The sequence below is a fragment of the Myodes glareolus genome, chromosome 2 (genome assembly GCF_982192425.1).
Source record: "Myodes glareolus chromosome 2, mMyoGla1.1, whole genome shotgun sequence".
Lineage (NCBI taxonomy): Eukaryota > Metazoa > Chordata > Mammalia > Rodentia > Cricetidae > Myodes > Myodes glareolus.
Window position 1 is genome coordinate 45,132,911 of NC_142027.1, and position 21,201 is coordinate 45,154,111.

At 42.8% G+C, this 21,201-nt stretch overlaps 1 protein-coding gene, 1 non-coding gene and 1 pseudogene across 2 annotated transcripts in view; all 3 read left to right on the forward strand.

The window, feature by feature from the left end:
- Gpr156 (G protein-coupled receptor 156) overlaps positions 1-21,201 on the forward strand; it is a 100,330-nt gene that overhangs the window by 64,279 nt on the left and 14,850 nt on the right. Inside the window, exons 4-8 of the mRNA XM_048422842.3 lie at positions 2,413-2,542; positions 2,806-2,916; positions 16,207-16,332; positions 17,212-17,307; positions 19,906-20,142. Coding sequence (XP_048278799.3) covers positions 2,413-2,542; positions 2,806-2,916; positions 16,207-16,332; positions 17,212-17,307; positions 19,906-20,142 — 700 coding nt within the window. The remainder of the gene's footprint in view (positions 1-2,412; positions 2,543-2,805; positions 2,917-16,206; positions 16,333-17,211; positions 17,308-19,905; positions 20,143-21,201) is intronic.
- Positions 3,772-3,928, forward strand: LOC125393003 (U1 spliceosomal RNA). Its single transcript, XR_007229669.1, has one exon. It is a non-coding gene; the product is annotated as a U1 spliceosomal RNA (small nuclear RNA).
- On the forward strand, positions 11,180-12,102 carry LOC148122955 (small ubiquitin-related modifier 2 pseudogene; annotated as a pseudogene).

The following is a 21,201-nucleotide window of genomic DNA, read 5'->3' on the forward strand; positions in this document are numbered from 1 at the left end:
CACCTAGTCTAGACTTTTCTTCATACGTGCAACACAAATCATGTCATTGTAATTAAGTGTGTCATATTTAAATCTCCTGTGCCTGGTTCTCTAGCAGACAGGGCTGAGGCAGAGCGGCTCCAGCCCATTTCTCCCTGGGGCTGAGCAGGATGGTGAGTGTTGACAATCCAGACCTCCAGCAGCCATGGAGGAGAAACACACACTGAGCTGGGAGTCTGTCAAAGCAGGAGCTCACTTGATTGCCTCAGGGCAGAAACTTATATAAGGCTGAGGTAGTGGACTGGAGTCTTGGGGTGGGGTGAGGTGGAGTGAAGAATAAGGGCCAATAATATCCTGCCATGTCAGTGGTGACTAGACAGAGGCGGGTCTAGGTCAGGCTGTACTGAGTCACTCCTCTCCAAACTCAAGTTAGGCTTCGGAAGTAACTCAAGTTACTGGGCCTCTTCAAATTCAGGTTAGGCTCAGGAAGTTACACAGGGCCTCATGAGGCCCAACTCTCTTGGCATTATGAAATCTGGATGTTTGTAGATGAGGGAAGACATTCAGCTTTGTAGACTTCATCATTTAGTTCAATAGAAAAATAAAATGACATGGTAGCTGAATACCTCCCAACGCAGCAAAGACAGTCCCCCAGACAAGTCATTACCTACTGAATTGGAGCTGATTGACAGTTATGTGGCTTCACAGGTGTTTGTTCACTCAGCCAAACGGAACAGGTTAATCATCTCCTATTCCTGTTCTTCTTTTATGAGATACCCTCAGTAAAACCTCTCAAGAAAAAAAATACCAAAAAAATACACATCTGGGTCCATGGCATGTTTATCTGGACAAGGGGTTGACAGCAGGGCTTGAGACGTGAACACTAGAGAATGCCTATTTCCTCAAAAATAACCAGACAGGGCTCCTCTTCACTAAGTCAGGAAGGGGGAGAATTCCAAATTAGGATCCGTGACATACTGGATTGTGAAAATGAGACCAAATTAGGGCGTTCAAACAAAGTAGGTGCTGAGCTGAGCGGGGCTGCAAAGCTATTGTCAGAGATGTAGACAAACAGATGTTTAGCTATGAGATCCTGGCAGGAAGCCATGAGAGGGCCACCATCGTGGTCATGGCTTATGTGTAGGAGCTTGTGAGAGGCAAATGGAATAGGATCTCAAGCCCTGGTCTTACAGAAGCTCAGACATCAGTGATTCACAGAATAAGCCTGATTTCCCCCTTAGATTAACATCACACCCCGAGCCTCTGCTGGTGCCAACTTTGTCCAGGACCCCAGTTATCTGCCTTCCCCTGTAGGCTCCATCAACCCCTGACTTCGTTTTGCCCCTCCTAAAAACGACCCTGACTTAATCCCCTGTTTTTAATCTCTGCCGCCTCTTGTTTCAGTCAAGTAAAGAAAGAAAAGCAATGTGTACAAGTAACAATTCGTTTATGTGAAGAAACCCAGATCCCTCTGCAAGCAGTGGTCTCTCTTACAGCTCAGTTTTACAAGCCCCACGCTGTCCCCCTGTGCACCGGCTGTGGCCTGTCCCTTAACAGTCTCAGCTTCTCCCACCAAGCCCTCGTCTTTCTCTGGCGTCATCTGTGTGCCAATGGTCAGCCTTCCTTTCAAAGTCCCAGTTATAAAAGCAAGAGATACAAGAATATGTGTTCAAGAAAATAAAAGCCAGGAGCGCTGCGTAGATGGCTCAGCAGTTCCAAGCTCTTGTTGCTCTTTCAGAGGACCGGGGTTCAGTTTCCAGCACTTCCACGGTCGGCTCACAGCTCTCCATAGTGCCAGCTCTGAGGAATCAGATGCCTTTTGTTGTTCTCCACGGGCATGAGGTACACACATGATACACATACATACATACATGTAGACAAAGCATTCATATTTATAAAATAAAACTTTTGAGACATTTTTGGTGTTTCATTTGTTTGTTTTGAGACAGGATTTCTCTGTGTAACAGCCCTAGCTGTCCTGGAACTTGCTTTGCAGACCAGACTGGTCTTGAAATCACAGAGATCTGCCTGCTTCTGCTTCCCAAGTCCTGGGATCAAAGGCATGCACCATGACATCCAGCATGTAAGTTTTTTTCTTTTTTAAAGTATATATATTGACACATGCCTGCAATCCCAGCACAGGACAGAGACAAGAGGATCAGGAGTTCAAGGGCATCATAGCAAGTTCAAGGCCAGCCTGGGCTACAATAGGTCCTATCTCAAAACATAAAATATAAAGTAAACCAGGGTTTGGTTATTTTTAAATGCATGTAAATAAACCGTATTGTTTTTGTTTCTTGGAGGGCGCACAGTGGCTTCTCCCAGTGACCGGGGCTGCAGTGCGGATTGCCCTTAGAAGAAGCATTGCTCTGGCATGCCTTCGACACTGCTGCCATGGGTCACAGCTATGCCACTCTTCCTATTTCCACCCAGGATTGTGAAGATGTCCAGTCCCAATCTGAACATTGTGACTTTACTGGGCAGCTGTCTGACTTACAGTAGCGCTTACCTTTTTGGGATTCAAGATGCTTCTGTGGGGAATTCAATGGAAGCACTCGTTCAGGTAAGTGACATTTTGAAATTTTGTTTCGGACACCATGTTAGATTTTGATAACATTTCACGATGGTAGCTCTGTCTATGAGTGGCAGATATGTATCCATGTTGTAGTTATGTATCCATGCTATAGTTATATATCTGTATTGTATCTGTGTTACGGGCACATTCAGTGAGGCCCACTTTCTACCCCTGTCCTCTGTGGGCCTGAGATGTTGATGATGGAGGAAGGTTCCACTGTGACTCTTGCTTCTGTCCTCATTTGCCCTCAGATGAGACTGTCCATGCTGTGCATTGGGACATCCCTTGTGTTCGGCCCTATTCTGGGGAAGAGCTGGCGACTCTACAAGGTGTTCACCCAGAGGGTCCCCGACAAGAGAGTGGTGAGTTGGGCAGCCGGTACACAGTGCTGGTTTGCAGCAGGAGCTCCACGGAGGCTCAGAGCTGGGGAAGTTAGTGCAGACCTTTGGGACAACTACAGAATGGCTGGAATTCTTGCTCCTCACTTCAATCCTTAGAGTGATGTGACTCCATAAAGCCCCAGACTTCTTGGATTGAGAATGAGCACAGCCGGGAACTAGATCTGGGAACATGGGCTGCTTTAAGTACACCAGGCTCCACGGGAACCTGTGAGCTGGCCAGTACCTGACACAGGGGGAATGAAAACAAAATGCCCAGAGAGACCGGCTCTTGGCATAGATGGGAGCTGTAAGTGAAAGGGGGGGGGTGTAGAAAAGCTATAGCTAGAAGCAGAATGATTTATCTCTCTAGGGCGCAGGTCTTTTCTATATAGGCAGTTTTCTGCCCTGAGAAGGGCATAGCTAAAGCAGTGAGCAAGAAATGGGACTCAGCAGGCTTGACTGTGCAAGCCCCGCAGCAGCTAGGTCACCCGCATGTCCTGACATCCAACATTTATTATAACCATACTCCTCCACTTTATCAGATTCCCTGATATGACTGCCCAGACCATGAGTCTCTTTGGCTAGAGACTCCCCAGACTTTATATATAATTCTGTCAGACTACTTCTCTGTAATTATGGGATGTTAAAAACCAAACATTATTGAATCATGATGGCTACTTAGCAAAAGTTTGGCTGTGAGTAAGCACACAGATGCAGAAAGTTGGCTAAAAGGACGGAGTTCATCCCTCTTGATACGGTTTTTCAAAACTAGTTTGGGTTATTTTGGGGGGGGAGAGAATTGACACACAAGAAATACAATATTAAAAGTGTGACAGGATACTTACCTGGCAGGGGAACACCATGATTAGGAGGTGGTTTTTCCAGAGAGAGGCTCACACACTTAGGGTGAGCTGACCCCTGAGATTTCCACACACACAGGAAACTCAGCTGCATAATTTGTGGTAGTGAGGGACTGTATTAGCTCTCTCCCTTGAATAAAAAGTGTGGTATTATGTCAACCCATGAAACATGTGATCCTGCAAACTCCGCCATCCCCAGGTGCTCAACATCCGCTGCCCTTTGTTACATCGTCACATTGTTACATTTGTCACATTGCTACATTGTTACATTGTCACATCGCCACACTGTTGTATTGTTACATTGTTACATTTGTCGCATTGTTACATTGTTACATTTGTCACACTGTTACATTGTCACATTGTTACCTTGTCCCTCCCTTCCCCGAGGACACCACTGTTTTGCTTTCTGGCATTAAAGATTAGTTTTCCCTTTCCAGAGGTTTCCATCAGTGGAATCATGGGCTGGAGAGATAGTAGAGCAGTTAGTGCAGTTGGATTCTCAGCACCCATGTTGAGCATGCGCACATACCTACACAAAAGTGCACACATGTGTTTAATTTAAAACTAAAATCTTTTTTAAAAAAACAAACTTTATATTTATTTTATGTGTGTGAGTGCTGTGCCTACACGTATGTATGTGCACCATGTGTGTGCCTGTGACCAAGGAGGTAAGAATCGGACATCAGATTCCGCAGAACTGGAGTTACAGATGGCTGTGAGCCACCACGTGTGTGCTGGGAACCAAATGTAGATCCTCTGTAAGTACCTTTAACCACTGAGCCATCTCTCCAGCACCTAAAAACAAATCACTGAAGAGAAACAAAAGTTCAAAGTCATCCTTAGCCACATAGTAAGGACACATGAGACCCTATCTCAAAAATAAATAAATAAACTAAAATAAAATTTTGCTGCTGGTGACATAGTTCAGTGGGAAGATTGCCTGCTGTGAACCATGGAGTGGGTACTCTTCTTTAATCTGGTTTATTTTATTCATGTAATGATTTTGAATGTAATTGCTCATCCATATTGCTGTGTACAGCAGTCGTTTATCTGTTTGCCCATTGATGGAGTTTGAGTTGTTTCCAGTTTGGGATTAATACAGACAAAGATGGTGTGAACATTCATGTCCTCATATTTGCATAGATACATGCTTCCATTTTCTTTGCTCAAAACTTGAGAGGAAAATGGTTGGAGCACATGGCCAGGGTGTATTTAACTTTGTTCTGCATGTTTTTGTTTTGTTTTGTGTTTTTTGTTTTTGAGGTGAGGTCTCACTGGGTAGCCCTAGCTTGCCTGGAACTCCACTATGTGTGGAACTCACTATGAATTCAAGATTGGCCTTGAATTCACAGAGATCTGCCTGCCTCTGCTTTCTGAGTACTGGAATTAAAGATGTGTGCCCCCACTCCTGTGTTAACTTCTTCTTTGTGGCTCATGCTCTGGTTATTAAATATAAGAAATATTTGCTTAATCAGTGTCATCAAAAGTTTGATTTTTTCTCCTGAATTTACTTCTAGAAATTTTAGAGTTTTTTTAAATGTGTGTGTGTGTGTGTGTGTGTGTGTGTGTGTGTGTGAGAGAGAGAGAGAGAGAGAGAGAGAGAGAGAGAGAGAGAATGGGCACTCTTGCCACAGCATATGTATAGTTCTCTCCTTTCACCATTTGGGACCGGGGGATCAGCTCAGGTCGTCAAGCTTGCTGACAAGCAGTTTTACATGCTGAGCCATTTCACCCGCTCGCAAACAAGTTTTTAAATTGGTTTGCCAATCTGCGAAAAAATAATGTTAGGATTATGACTAAAAATGCTTTGAATCTAAGATTAAACTATTAAGAATTGATTCCTTAACAATGATGGTTTTAAATCTATAACTACTGTACATGTCTCCACCCATTTAGGTTTTTATTAATTTATCTCAGCAATATTGTGTGTTTCTTAGTATAGAGCTTCCACAAATTTTCCCAGATTTATTACTCTTCCAGTTGTTATATGTTGCATGTTTTAGTGTTTTGTAAACTATACTTTTGTATTGATTTTTGCTCAGATGCAGACAGACAGGTGGGTTTTGATGTTGATCATGTGTTTCAACCTTGCTAAATTCCATAAGAGTTCTAGCAGTTTCATTTTAAGACGGTCTCAAGCTGACCTCTGTCGTCTAAGCTGGCCTCAGATTCATGGTGATCTTCCTGTCTCAGCTTCCAAAACACCAGACTACAGTCATTCTAGCATGTGCAGATTTGTAGCAACTTCTTTTTATTTTATTTTATTTTATTATGGTTTTTCGAGACAGGGTTTTTCTGTAGCTTTTGGAGTCTGTCCTGGAACTCGCTCTGTAGACCAGGCTGACCTCAAACTCACAGAGCTCCACCTGCCTCTGCCTCCTGAGTGCTGGGATTAAAGGCATGCCCCACCACCACCCAGTTCTTCTAGCAACTTTTTAATAGACTCTATTAGATTCTCTGTATTGCTGTCACATCACCCATGAATAAAGAGCTCTTTTCTGATCGAACTGGAAAAAAAAACAATAGTACAACTTCAAACTGAGGTGACAAGAGTAAAATATCCTCCAATTGTTGTTATTTTATATAAATATGTGTGTCTTGACCACATGTATATCTGTGCACCATGTGCATGCAGTGCCCAAGGGGGCCAGAAGAGGGCATCAGATCCCTTGGAACTGGAGTTACAGATATTTGTGAGGCTCCATGTGGATGCTGGAAACTGAGCCTCTGCTGGCGCTCTTAAAGGATGACCCCTCTTTCCAGCTCCCTTCAATTATTCTTGACTTATGGGGAAGCCCTTCCATACTAAGCATGGATTGGGTCTGTGGCTTATCCTGTAGCCACTTAGGAAGCAGAGGCGGGAATTTGGTGAGTATGAGGCCAGCCAAAGCAAGACCCTGTCTCAAAAACAAAACAAAACAAACAACAAAAAGAATCATCATGTTCATGCATGAAGAGGTCATAATGAGTTGCATTATCATGTATAATTAATGTATACTAACAAAAACATTTTAAAGAATGAACAAAAGCATGGATGTTGGCTGCAGTTTCATAGACTATTTTTCCAGTAGTGGAAGGTTTTTTGTGTCCCCCCTTAGGTTCCTGATAATTTTTTATCAATATTGATGCTGGGTTATGTCTAACAAAATTTCCTTGTCTATTGAAGTTGATATATTATTTTCTTGTTTGATGTGCTCATATGATGGATTGTGTTAAAATGATTGTGGGATGCCCAAACAAACTTGTATTCCTGGATAAACTTAAGTTGGTCATGCGCTGTTATGTGCTTTGTGTTTGGTAGAGTTCCTTTTCATAAAAATTTTATTTGGATTTGCACACTTACACTTTTAGCAGCTATTGCTTTGTAGTTTTCTTTTCTTATAGTGCGTTCATTTACCTAGTTTGGGTAGCAGGGTAATCCTGATGTTGTAGAATGAGCTGGGAGCAATTCCTTTCTCTGGTTTCTAGGGAGCTTTGTAGACAATGGTAAAATTGCTATGTACTTCTCACCACACAGCAGGGTCCTTCCCTTTCTTCTCATCCCAATCTGTGTGCCATTGCTGTGCACTTCTCACCACACAGCTGTGCACTTCCCGTCTTCTCATCCCAATCTGGTTGCTATTGCTTTCATTTTTACATGTTCTATAAACCCTATTCAGTTGTCATAATTTTTATTAAATAATTATCTCATAAAGGAATTTAGAAAAATAAATAACATATTTTTCTACATAGTTGGTATTTTCAGTGCTCTTAATATCCTGTACACATTTTTTGTTTGTTTTTTGAGATGAGTTCTCACTATGTAGCCCTGATTGGCCCGCCACTCACAGAGATCCATTTGCCTCTGCCTCCTAAGTGCTGGAATTAAATAAGTATATAACCACACTCAGCCTTATAGCCTCATTTTCATTTGATATCATTCCCTTTTGACCTGAAGGATTAAAAACGTTCTAGTGTGAGTGTAGAAGTGCTGAACTCTTTCAGCTTCATAGGACTGAAGATGTCTTTATTTTGACTGTATTCCAAAAGGTATATTGCCACTTGGTTGTTGTGTAGTGTTGGGGGGTGGAGCACAGGCCACTCACACTAGGCAGTGGATCTACCGCTAGCTGCAACCCAATCTTTGAATGTTTCCTTTTGTTTCTGTACTTGGATGAAGATGCCCTCTCCCACTGTCTTCTCACTTGGCCTTATATGGTGAGGTCTGACTCCTGATCTTTGCTCCTCCGTACAGAGTGTGTCTTTTTCCCTAATTGTTTTTCCCTAAAGTGGTTTCTCTTGTGAGCAATTTGATTAAGCAAAGTTTATCTTGTTCTTGTGAACATTATAACTGGCTTGCTTCTTTCTTTTGGTGGTTGTCAAGAACGTGGATCTACCACATCCATCACTCTGTAGAAAAACGAGACTCCAAATAGATCAAGGACCTCAACATTAGAACAAATACCCTGAACATGGTAGAAAAGAAAGTGGGAATAGACTTGAACTCACTGGCACAGGTAAAGCGTTTCTGAACAAACAGCATAGGCATTAAGACCAACAATTAATAAACGGGACTTTGTGACACTAAAAACTTCTATACAGAAAGGACACCGTCATTTGGACAAAGCAGAAGCCTACAGAATGGAAAAGTCTTTACCAATTAGATAGTTAGCTAGAACATACAAAGAACTAAACATAAAAAAATCGACAGTGTTATACATATTTTTATTAAATTGTCATAAACAGTTTAACATTTATTGTCATAAAAAAAATTCTCACTTCATAAAAGAAAAGAGTCCAAGACAAGCACCTGTCTCTGCAGCTCATGCTGAGCCTTAGCCAGAGCAAGAGGGAAATGGATTTGTCAGAAACCTGTTATAGGACGCATGCAGAGAGGACAGATGTGAGCAGCCTTCAAGTAGCGATGACAGCAACTGCTTAATATGGAAAAGGGATCCCGGTGACTGCTTGGACAGATGATAGTGGGATTTTGACTCTATGCAGAAATGAAAAACCCAGGTGTTGAGAAGGCTTAGTGGGTAAAGGCACTTGCTGCCAAGTTTGATGATCTGAATTTGATCTAAAACCCATGTGATGGAAGGAGAGAACCAACTTCCACAAGCTGGCTTTTGACCTCTGAGTGTATGAACATGCACATATAACACACACATGAATACATTTTTTAAAAAGAACTCTTGGGGCCAGCGACCTAGGCTGGAAAAGGCCTGAGGCGGCAAGCTCCACAGGAGTGGGAGCAGATCCAGACCAGGGACATTTGAAGGCAGGACTGAGCTATAGTGGACCTGAGACAGTGAACTCCCAGGAGCAGGTACAGGGGAGCAACTGCTGAGCAAGAGAGCCAGAGCCAGAGACTGCCGAGGGGTCCAGGCGTGAATCTGGGACCTTCGAGGGAACAGACCTTTGCTGGGCCAGGCATCATTCTGGGACCTCTGAGAGATTAGGCAGAAACCAGAAACTCTGCAGTTCTGGGCGTGAGTCTGGGACCTCTGAGGGAATAGATCAGAGCCAGAGACCTTTGCAGAACCAACCCCAAGCCAGGGACCTCTGCAGGAGGAGATCCAGACTGGGGACATTTACAGAAACAGGTCTGAGCTGGCAGCCTAGACCAGAGCGGGCTTGAGACAGCAAACTCCAAGGAGCAGAGCAAACCCTGGGAGCGCTGAGCGACCTCCAGGAACACGGAGTGACCAATGGGGTAACTAGAACCTTGGCACTGACTGTACCATGAGGAACAACCATCTGAGCCCTAGATCGCTGGCACTTAGAAGATTAATCACCAGAGTCACAGACAGCCCCAAGCACAGCAATTAGGGGAAAAGATGAGTAGACGAGGTAAGAACACACACAACACTACAAAGAGCAAAATGACACCAGTAAAACCTAAAGACCCTACAGCAACAAGACTTGAACAACCAAATATAGATGGAAGAGAAGAAAATAACATAAGAAATAACTTCAGGAAAATGTTTGAGACTCTTAAAGAAGAAATGAGAAATTCCCTCAAAGAAATGGAGGAAAAGACAAACAAAAAATTGGAAGATATCAGCAAATTCCTTAAAGAAAACCAAGAAAATATAATCAAACATATAAAAGAAACTATTCAAGGCTTGAAAACTGAAATAGAGACAATTAAAAAACACAAACCAAAGGAATTATAGAAACAGAAATCATGAGAAAATGATCAGAAACCACAAATGCAAGCATAAACAGCGAAATACAAGCAATGAAAGAGAAAATCTCAAGCACTGAGATACAATAGAGGAAATAGACTCATCAGGCAAAGAAAGCATTAAATCTAACAAAAACTTAACGCAAAATATACAGGACATTTGGGACACCATGAAAAGACCAAACTTAAGAATAACAGGTACAGAAGAAGGAGAAGTTCAACTCAAAATCTCAGAAAATGTGTTTAACAAAATCACAGAAGAAAACTTTCCCAACCTAAAAAAAAAGATACGCCTATGAAGATACAAGAAGCTTATAGAACACAAAATAGACTGGATCAATAGACTCGCCACATAATAATCAAAACACTAAACATACAGAATAAAGAAAATATTAAGAGCTGCAAAGGAAAAAGGCCAAGTAACATATAAAGGTAGACCTATCAGGAGACAATGAAAGTCAGAAGGTTCTGGTCAAGCATTATGCAGACATTTAGAGACCACAGATGCCAGCCTAGACTACTAGACCCAGCAAAACTTTCAATCACCGTAGAAGGATAAAGCAAGATATTTCATGACAAAACCAGATTTAACCAATACCTAGTCACAAACCCAACCCTATACAAAGTACTAGAAGGAAAACTCCAACCCAAGGAAGTTGGCTACATCAACAAAAACACAGATAATAGATGAACGCACAACAGCAAATCCTAAAGAAGGGGAAAACACATAAATTAACATCACCACCAACTAAACTAAATTAACAGAAGATAACAATCACTGGTCATTAATATCCCTTAATATAAATGGATTCAACTCCCCTATAAAAAGACACAGGCTAACAGATTGGATACAAAAACAGAATCCATCCTTCTGTTGCATACAAGAGGAAATCTCAATACTGAACATCTATGCCCCAAATACAAGGACACTCTCATATGTAAAAGAAACACTTCTAAAGCTTAAATCATACATTAAACCCCACACACTAATAGTGGGAGACATCAACACTCCACTTTCACCACTGTACAGTCTGTCAAACAAAAATTTAACAGAGAAATAAGGGAACTAACAGATGTTATGACTCAAATGGTCTTAACAGACATCTATACAACATTCCATCCAAACATAAAAGAATATGCCTTCTTCTCCGCACCTCACGGAACCTTCTCAAAAATTGACCACATACTCAGTAACAAAACAAACCTCACGGCCGCTCCTGGTGCTGCCTGTGTGCTCCTTCAGTGCGGACCTGGTGCCTCTTTTGTGAAGCGGCAGCTGAGGAGACTCCGGCGTTCGCCATGGCCAACGAGAAACCCAAGGAAGGAGTCAAGACCGAGAACAACGACCATATTAATTTGAAGGTGGCAGGGCAGGATGGCTCTGTCGTACAGTTTAAAATTAAGAGGCATACACCACTTAGTAAACTAATGAAAGCCTATTGTGAACGACAGGGTTTGTCAATGAGGCAGATCAGATTCCGGTTTGATGGACAGCCAATCAATGAAACAGACACACCTGCACAGTTGGAAATGGAGGATGAAGATACGATTGATGTGTTCCAGCAGCAGACAGGAGGTGTCTACTAAAAAGGGAACCTGATACTTTACTCCAGAATTTTGTTATAGACCAAGAATACATTCGCAATTAGAAAGCCGCAATTTGGTTCCACCACATCCTGACTACTACGGTATAGTTTTCTCTATTCTTTCATTTCCCTGTCCCCATTTCTTTATTGTACATAAAGTAACTGGTGTATGTGCACAAGCATATTGCGCTTTTTCCTTTTTTCTTTTTTTTTCTTTTTTTTTTTTTCTTTTTTAAACTAAATGGCCAATGTTCTGTTTTGATTGACATCAGATGGAGGTGGTCGGGGGAAGTACTGGTTCTGTGAAAATACCCCCTACTCCATTAGTGGCATGCTCATTCAGCTCTTATCTTTATATTCCAGTAAGTTATTTTGCTCTCAATGTTTTAACAAAAGAACCCAACCACAAATCCTTGCATATCTTGTTCGATTGGAGAATTTTAATGTTTTTCATTTATCATTGTAAAACCAAGGACAATTTTATAACTTTTTTGTACGTAGCTGTTACATGTAGGGCAATCTGTCTTTAAGTAGGAATAAATTACTCTTGAACAAAATGATCCTAGATAGTTTTCCCTCCAAGTCAAGCGTCTTGTTGTTTAAATAAACTTCTTATTTAAAATGGAAAAAAAAAAACCTCACTTTACAAAAAAAAAAAAAACTAAAAAACTGGAATAACCCCATGTGTCTTATCGGATCACCACAGCTTAAAACTAGAATTCAACAGCAATACTAATGCCAGAAAGCTCACAAACACATGGGAATTAAACAATGCTCACCTGAATCATTAATGCGAAGAAAGAAATAAAGGGAGAAATTAAAGATTTCTTCAAACTCAATGAAAATGAGCACACAACATACCCAAATTTATGAGACACAATGAAAGCAGTGTTAAGAGGAAAGTTCATAGCATTAAATGCCTATATAAAGGAGCTGGAAAAATCACATACTAGTGAATAACGGAACATTTGAAACTTTAGAACAAAAAGAAGCAAACTCACCCAAAGAACTAGACAGCAGGACATAATCAAATTGAGAGCTGAAATCAACAAAATAGAAACAAAGAAAACAGTACAAAAATAAATGAGAAAAGGGGTTGGTTCGTTGAGAAAATCAACAAAATAGAAAAAGCTTTATCCAAACTAACCAAAAGGCAGAGAAAGAATATCCAAATTAACAAAATCAGAAATGGAAAGAAGGACACAACAACAAACATGGAGGAAAAACAGGATCATCAGGTCATATTTTGAAAACATGTACTCCACAAAATTGGAAAACTTAAAGGAAATGGACAACTTTCTGGATAAATATTACTTACCAAAATTAAATCAAGACCAGATAAGCAAATTAAACAGACCTATAAATGCTGAAGAAATAAAAACAATCATCAAAAGTCTCCCAACCAAAAAAATCCAAGGACCAAATGGTTTCAGCTCAGAATTCTACAAGATTTTCAAAGAAGAACTAATACCAATACTCCTCAAATTGTTCCACACAATAGAAACAGAAGGATCAATGCCAAACTTTTTATGAGGCTACAATTACCCTAATACCAAAATCACATAAAAATATTCCTAAGAAAGAGAATTGCAGATCAATCTCACTCATGAACATTGATGCAAAAATACTTAATAAAATACTGGCAAATCAAATCTAAGAACACATTAGAAACATCATCCACCGTGATCAAGTCGGCTTCATTCCAGAGATGCAGGGATGGTTCAACATACGAAAATCTGTGAATGTAATCCACCATATAAACAAACTGAAAAATAAAAACCACATGATCATCTCATTAGATGCTGAAAAAGCTTTTGACAAAATACAACATCCCTTCATGATAAAAGTCTTGGAGACAGAAGGGATACAAGGAACATACCTAAACATAGTAAAGGCAATATACAGCAAGTCAACAGTCAACATCAAACTAAATGGAAAGAAACTCCCAACGATCCCACTGAAATCAGCAAGAAGACAATGTTGTCCACTCCTCCATATCTATTCAATATAGTTCTTGAGGTCCTAGCTAGAGCAATAAGACAACAAAAGGAAATCAAGGGGATACAAATCAAAAAAGAAGTCAAACTCTCACTATTTGCAGATGATATTATAGTTTACCTAAGAGACCCCAAAACTTTTACTACAGAAATTCTACAACTCATAAACACTTTCAGTAATGTAGCAGAATAAAGATTAACTAAAAAAAAAATTCAGTAGCCCTCCTTATACAAATGACAAATGTGCTGAGAAAGAAATCAAAGAAACATCATCCTTCACAATAGCCACAAATAGCATAAAATATCTCGGGGTAACTCTAACCAAATAAGTGGAAGACTTGTATGACAAGAACTTTAAATATTTGAAGAAAGAAATTGAAGAAGGCACCAGAAAGTGAAAAGATCTTCCATACTCTTGGGTAGGTAGAATTAATATAGTAAAAATGGCAATCTTACCAAAAGCAATCTACAGATTCAATGCAATGCCCATCAAAATTCCAACAAAATTCTTCACAGACCTCAAAAGAACGGTACTCAACTTCATATGGAAAAGCAAAAAACTCAGTATAGCCAAACCAATCCTGTACAATAAAAGAACTTCTGGAGGCATCACAATCTGTGATTTCAAACTCTACTACAGAGCTATGGTAGGGAAAACAGTTTGGTATTGGCATAAAAACAGACAGGAGGACCAATGGAACCAAATAGAAGACCCGGATACTAAGCCACACACCTTCGAACACTTGATTTTTGAAAAAGAAGCAAAAAAATATAAAGTGAAAAAAAGAACACATATTAACAAATGGTGCTGACATAACTGGATATCAACATGTAGAAGAATGAAAATAGATCCATATCTATCACCATGCACAAAACTCAAGTCCAAATGAATCAAAGACCTCAACATAAAGCCAGCCACACTGAACCTCATATAAGAGAAAGTGGGAAGTAAACTTGAACTCATTGACATAGGAGACCACTTCCTAAATATAACTCCAGTGGCACAGACACTGAGAGAAACAATTAATAAATGGGACCTCCTGAAACTGAAAAGCTTCTGTAAAGCAAAGGACACGGTCAACAAGACAAAATGACAGCCAAAGAATGGGAAAAGATCTTCACCAACCCCATATCAGACAGACGTCGGATTTCCAAAATATACAAAAAACTCAAAAAATTGGTCATCAAAAGAACAAATAATCCAATAAAAATGAAGTATAGACCTAAACAGGGAACTTTCAACAGAGGAATCTAAAATGGCTGAAAGATACTTAAGGAAATGCTCAGCATCCTTAGCCATCAGAGAAATGCGAATCTAAACAACTCTGAGATTCCATCTTACACCTGTAAGAATGGCCAAGATCAAAAACACTGATGACAACTTATGCTGGAGAGGTTGTGGGGTAAAGGAACACTTCTGCATTGCTGGCGGGAACACAAGCTGGTACAGCCCCTTTGGATGTCAGTGTGGCAGTTTCTCAGAAAATTAGGAAACAACCTTCCTCAAGACCCAGCAATACCACTTTTGGGTATATATCCAAAGGATGCTCAACCATGCCACAAGGACATGTGCTCAGCTATGTTCATAGCAGCATTGTTTGTCATAGCCAGAACCTGGAAACAACCTAAATGCCCCTCGACCGAAGAATGGATAAGAAAAATGTGGTACATTTACACAATTGAGTACTACACAGCAGAAAAAAAATAACGATATCCTGAAATTTACAGGCAAATGGATGGAGCTAGAAAATATCATTTTGAATGCGAATACTCAGGCCCAGAAAGACAATTATTACATGTACTCACTCATAAGTGATTTTTAAACATAGAGCAAAGAAAACTAGCCTCACAATCCCAGAAAACCTAGACAACAATGAGGACCCTAAGAGAGACATACATAGATCTAATCTACATGGAAAGTCGAAAAAGACAAGATCTCCTGAGAAAATTCGGAGCATGGAGATCATGGGAGAGCGTTGAAGGGGAGGGGAGAGGCAGGAAGGGGAGCAGAGAAAAATGTAGAGCTCAATAAAAATCAATAAATTAAAAAAACATTCTCTTCATACTAGTCAAATTATAGAAAATACTAATTCCTCCATCTTTCAATCCCATACCTGAGTAAATGGTAAAGTCTGGTAGTAAAACCTCTCCATTTCTCTGCATGCTTATAGAGATGTATCTCTATACATCTAGAAATAAAAGTGAACTTCATTTATAAGACCCCTGGAAACCTTTGCCAGAAAAGTTAGAATATCAAAATATTAACCCAGCTGAATGGTGGTGCATGCCTTTAATCCCAGCACTCAGTAGGCTGAGTCAGGTAGAGCTCTGAGTTTGAGTCCAGCCTGGTCCACTGGGCAAGTTCCAGGACAGCCAGGGCAATGAGAAACTATTTTGCAAAACAAAAACAAAATAAACAAACAAAATGTTAAACAAATGGAAATGTTTAGTGGTAACAATAACAACAACTACTGAATATACGGGGAGGCGTTTGGTCTTACAGCCTCATCATGAATGGGGTTAGTGGTGGTGGCGTTGATGGCTGGGTCCTATGGAGCGCTGTTACGATAGCCCACAGCTCAGAGCACGGGCACACTCTAGCAACTGTGTTAAATACAGCCAGCAATCGAGGAGACATTCTGACCGTGACTCTTTTGCAGATTATCAAAGACCTGCAGTTGCTGGGGTTGGTGGCAGTCCTGGTGGTGGCTGATGTCATCCTGCTTGTGACATGGGTGCTGACGGATCCCATCCAGTGCCTCCAGATCCTTGGTGTGAGCATGAAGGTGAGGGCCTTTCCCTAGGCCTCATAATTCTTCATCTGGGCTGGGTTCTCTGGTCATCATTCAGCAGCACTCACTGAGCAGCTGTCCTGCAAAGAAATCGGGAGCCGTGGCTGCCCCGAGCACCCTGTCGCTTGTCTGCAGCCTGCGCTGCCACCCACAGCGCTCCTCATGCCCCTGATCTTCGCGTGGGTGTCCTCCCAGATGTCAGGGCATGGGGAGTCCGCCTGACGCGTCTCTCGGCTTGCAGTCACTGATGAGAACCTCCCGCTCTAGGGTGTTGCCTTCCGCTCCCTGTTGAGAGATACGGGTGATGTTTTGAGGCTGTCTCTATGATGCTTCACCTTCGGTTCAAAGCCACCCTGCGCCAGTCGAGCTCCTGGGGGAAGGCTACATAACCTAAGTCTCCTTTCCAGACAGAGGGGTAAGGAGGAGGTCACAAGATCACCTTCCTCACTGAGCTCAAGTGAAGATTAGGAGAAAGAGTTCAGATACAGGGGCTGAGTGGAATCAATACTGCAAGGGTCAGTGAATAAAGAGTTGACTGTTTTTGAATAATGGTTCACAGTGTGAAATACTCTTGTAATTCTGCTAAGGTGCTGTCTGAAGCTACCGTGGTAGCAAAGCGCACACCCTCAGATAAGCCCCAAAGTGGCCCAGTGTCTCTAGCCAGCCACCTTTCTCTCCCTTCCCTCTCGCTCAGGCACTCTGGTTTAGGTTCTAAAGGAACATAAACTTTCCTACATTTTTCTCCCGTTTTTACATACTGAGCGGGGAAATTCTCTGCTAGGGAGGAGTTCATACCCCCTGGAAGTTCACAGAGCCCTGCTGTGTGGTCCCAGGGATTTAATGCCCTTGGTTCTGACCTTGTGTCCCTCACAGGTGACAGGGAGAGACGTGTCCTGCTCTTTGACCAACACACACGCCTGTGCTTCGCGGTACTCTGATGTCTGGATTGCTCTGGTTTGGGGATGTAAGGTTGGTACCACAACTCCACAGGTTACAGGCCGTCTCCAAAATAGGCTTGGAAAGAGAATCGCGGATTCATGAGATTTATTCATGGATAGAGATGACAGAGAATGGTGAGCTCAGAGTCAGCCTGGGCTCATGGGGAAGTCCCAAAGCTGTGAGCCTTTTATTTCTTCACCGTTTACATTTGGAGGGGCACTTTTGCAACTTCTCGTGGTTCTTCATGCAGTCTACCAACAAATCACTGGGTTCAGTTTCTCTCATATTATGATCTGGTTTTTTTTTTTTCTGTTTTGGGTGAGTTTCTGTGGGAGGAATTGTGTTGTTTATTGAGGGTCTTCATATGCAGTCCTCACTGGCTGTGTAAGCCAGGCTGTCTTTGAACTCACAATGTGACTCACTGTAACTGGATTAGGAGTATTTCTTTTTTCTTTTTCTTTCTTTCTTTCTTTCTTTTTTTAAGAATTCAGGAAGCAAACAGTCATCACTCGCTTGTATCTTGGAAATGGTTGGGAACTGAACCTCTGAATGCTGCTATCAAATGGCGCTGAACTCTGCCCTGGCCCCTTCCGAGCTAAATCCCAACCTCATCTAACCTCCGGGAGCCATAATCCCCCTGGAGTAGGGACAATGATACAGCCCCTTGAGAGCTGCTTTCACTTGCTTAGAATTTGCACACTAGAGTTTCCAGCCACTCCTGCCCTTAGTGAGGGCTGCAGAACTTTACATCTTATTACTCTTGTTCTTCCTCTGGCTCTGGACAGTTCTGAAGTCCAGAGCTCAGTCATCTCAGTTCTTGGATCCTGGAGCTTATCCTCCGCTTCATCCCTCCACCCCACGCCCTGTCTTCGTAAACCTCCTCCATTATTTTCTGTGTGTTCCCATCGCACTTCTGTTCACTACCACGGTGTCTATAGGATATGAAGAAAGGAATACTGCCTCAGCCGACCTCCTGGGGGCGCCTGCCAGCAAGGAGCTCCTGAAGAGGGTCCCCCCCCCCCCCCCGCCACCCCAAGCTTGCTAACAAAAGGTAGATGACAATCAAGGATCAGGTGTGACACCCTCAAATAGCAGTCTTGGGTACAGTGGCTTTTACTCATACCTGTTTCCCTTTTTAGCAAGAATATTAATGAAATTAATATTCCCTTATTATGGAATTAAACTGTTTCATGAAAATCATATCTAACATTTCAGAATCACAGAATTAATTTTATTCACCTTTGGTAAAACTAGTAATGATGTTGTTCCTGAGTGGCACTCAGTGGTACCAGTTACCAGGACTCATCAGTGAAGATCCGATGGTGACTGGGTTTGATGCTGCACCCCCTTTTGGTAGAACCAAATCTTCCAAAGTTACCCCTAAGAGCCATGCCTGCAGTTGGAGTTGACCAGGTCATGTGATTTCAGTGTCAACAGGATACCTGGCCTGACTTTCCTTCTCCCAAATCCCCTTGGTTCTCAGCCTCACCTTATACCCAACAGCATCTACACATTACAGTTCTGAAAGCCCTCCATTCTGCTATTGTTGCCCTCCTGATGTTATCACCCTTGTTGTTTTGAGTCTAGGTCTCAACGCATGGCCTAAACTGGTCTCAGACTCACAGCAATCCTGCTGCCTCAGCCTCACAAGTGCTGGGATGCCTAGTTACCCATCATACCTGGTTGTGAATGTCCTTGGTTGCAATGGTTTGTAGCATAGTACTCTGAGCAAGTCAGAAAGACCAGTGCATACAGAATCTGTACACTGACGTTCAGATGTGCGCAGCTGCCTCTGGGGAAACAGCACTGTCAGGGACCATGCCATTTTCTCCCTAGTACAAGTGAGAACTGGGAGGACGGATTTATGCTTGTGAAGAGAGAGAAAGTGCTGGGCCCCGGTCCTTGTGATAGAGGGGAATGTCACAAAGCAGTTCAGATGTAGCGCCTACTGCCTGTGCCTCCCCTCCTTGTTGGGGTCCCAACCTGCCTTTGTTCTCCTCTTTTTCCATCTTTCTTCTCCCAAGAATCCCTGCTGCACAGAGCCACCGGTAGCCTATGGAGTTCCTTTGTGGGGAACAGAAAACAGTGCTCTTGCAGGCAGATGCAGACCTGCAGGTGCAGAGCCTGGCAGGCAGATGGTGCCTTTGAGTACCCTGGGAAATCAAATAATAACCTCTCCCTCTGGCACTGCCCTGCTGCGGTAGCACAGGACTGGAGAAGCAGACCGCAGGTCCCTTCCGGTTCCCACATGCCACTCAGCCGCGCTCACTGCCATAACGGATATGTAGCACGCCCCCACACATATACAACAGCAGGAGCCGGCTTCCCTGCCTTCTGCGTGCCCGCTGCCCGTCTGTGGAACTCCTAGGCACCTCCACTAGGCTCTGTGCCTTCTCCCCGAAGAATGTTGTATTATCCGATAGCTTGTTCGCCAGCCTCTGATAAACTCGTTCTTAGTGAAGGACCAGAAGTGACTTTCAGAACCCGTAGGTAGAAGGACTTATCTCCTGGTTCCTTGGGACGTCTCTTAGTGTGAGCTCACAGCAAATCTTTGCGCACCGGTGTTACCGATGAGGACACTGGCCCCGACCCTGCTCCTCTGACCTGTGGTTCCTGCTCCTCCTGCAGGGGCTGCTGCTGCTGTATGGTGCTTACCTGGCTGGCCTGACCAACCACGTCAGCTCTCCTCCCGTGAACCAATCCGTGACCATCATGGTCGGAGTCAACCTCCTGCTGCTCACCGCGGGCCTGATTTTCGTGCTCACCAGACACTTGCACTCCTGGCCCAATCTAGTCTTTGGATTCACGTCTGGAGGGATCTTCGTTTGCACAACCACTGTGAACTGCTGTGTGTTCCTTCCCCAGGTACCACGAGGGCTTTGCAGGGTTCTTCACGGGCGCGATGGGTCACTTGCTTTCCCTGCAGTCATGGTGGTCAGAAGAAGGCCTACAGCCCCTCCGTACCTCTTCAATGCTTAGGAGAAGACAGCTCTGTTCCCGAGTCAGGCCAAATAGGGCTCCCAGTGCTGGGGGGTGGTCTGTTCCTCGAGGTGACCGCACCCCTGCTTCCCACCCAGCTCCCACTCTGCTCTGAAACTTACTGTGTGGCTCAGGCTAACCTCAAAGAAGAAAGCCTTTTCCTTTCTAATTTGGGATTTAGGATTGCAGGTTCGTACAGAATTTTCTGTTAGAACTTCGAGATGTAGAATGGTTTTCCTAGCCAGGTGTGGTGGTGTACCCCTGTAACCCCAACACCTGGGAGAAGGAGGCAGGAGAGTTGAGTCGCCCTCAGATACACAGTGAGCTTGTCTCTGTCTCTCTGGCTCTGTCTCTCTCTCTCTCTCTCTCTCTCCAAACACAGAGTACCCTCTTTATGAAAGGGAGAAATTAGCCGGGTGGTGGTAGCACACGCCTTTAATCCCAGCAATCAGGAGGCAGAGGCAGGCAGATCTCTGTGAGTTCAAGGCCAGCCTGATCTACAGAGCAGGTTTGAGTATACAGGATATCCAGGGCTGTACAGAGAAACTCTGTCTTGAAACACACACTGTAAATGGAGACTACTTTTCCATTTCCTGGCCACCCAGACCCAAATAATCGCACAGAAACTATATTAATTGCAACAATGCTTGGCCTATTAGCTCAGGCTTCTTATTAACTAACTCTTACATCTTAAATTAACCCATTTCTATTAATCTTTGTATCGCCATGAGACTGTGGCTAACTAGTAAGTTTCCAGCATCCTTCTTCTTCGGCAACTATATAGCGTCTGCCTGACTCAGCCTTCTTTCTCCCTGCATTCAGTTTAGTTTTCCTGTCTACCTACATTCTGCCCTGCCATAGGCCAAAGCAGCTTCTTTATTAACCAATTGTAATAAAAACATATTCAGAGCATACAGAGGGGAATCCTACATTAATACACACACA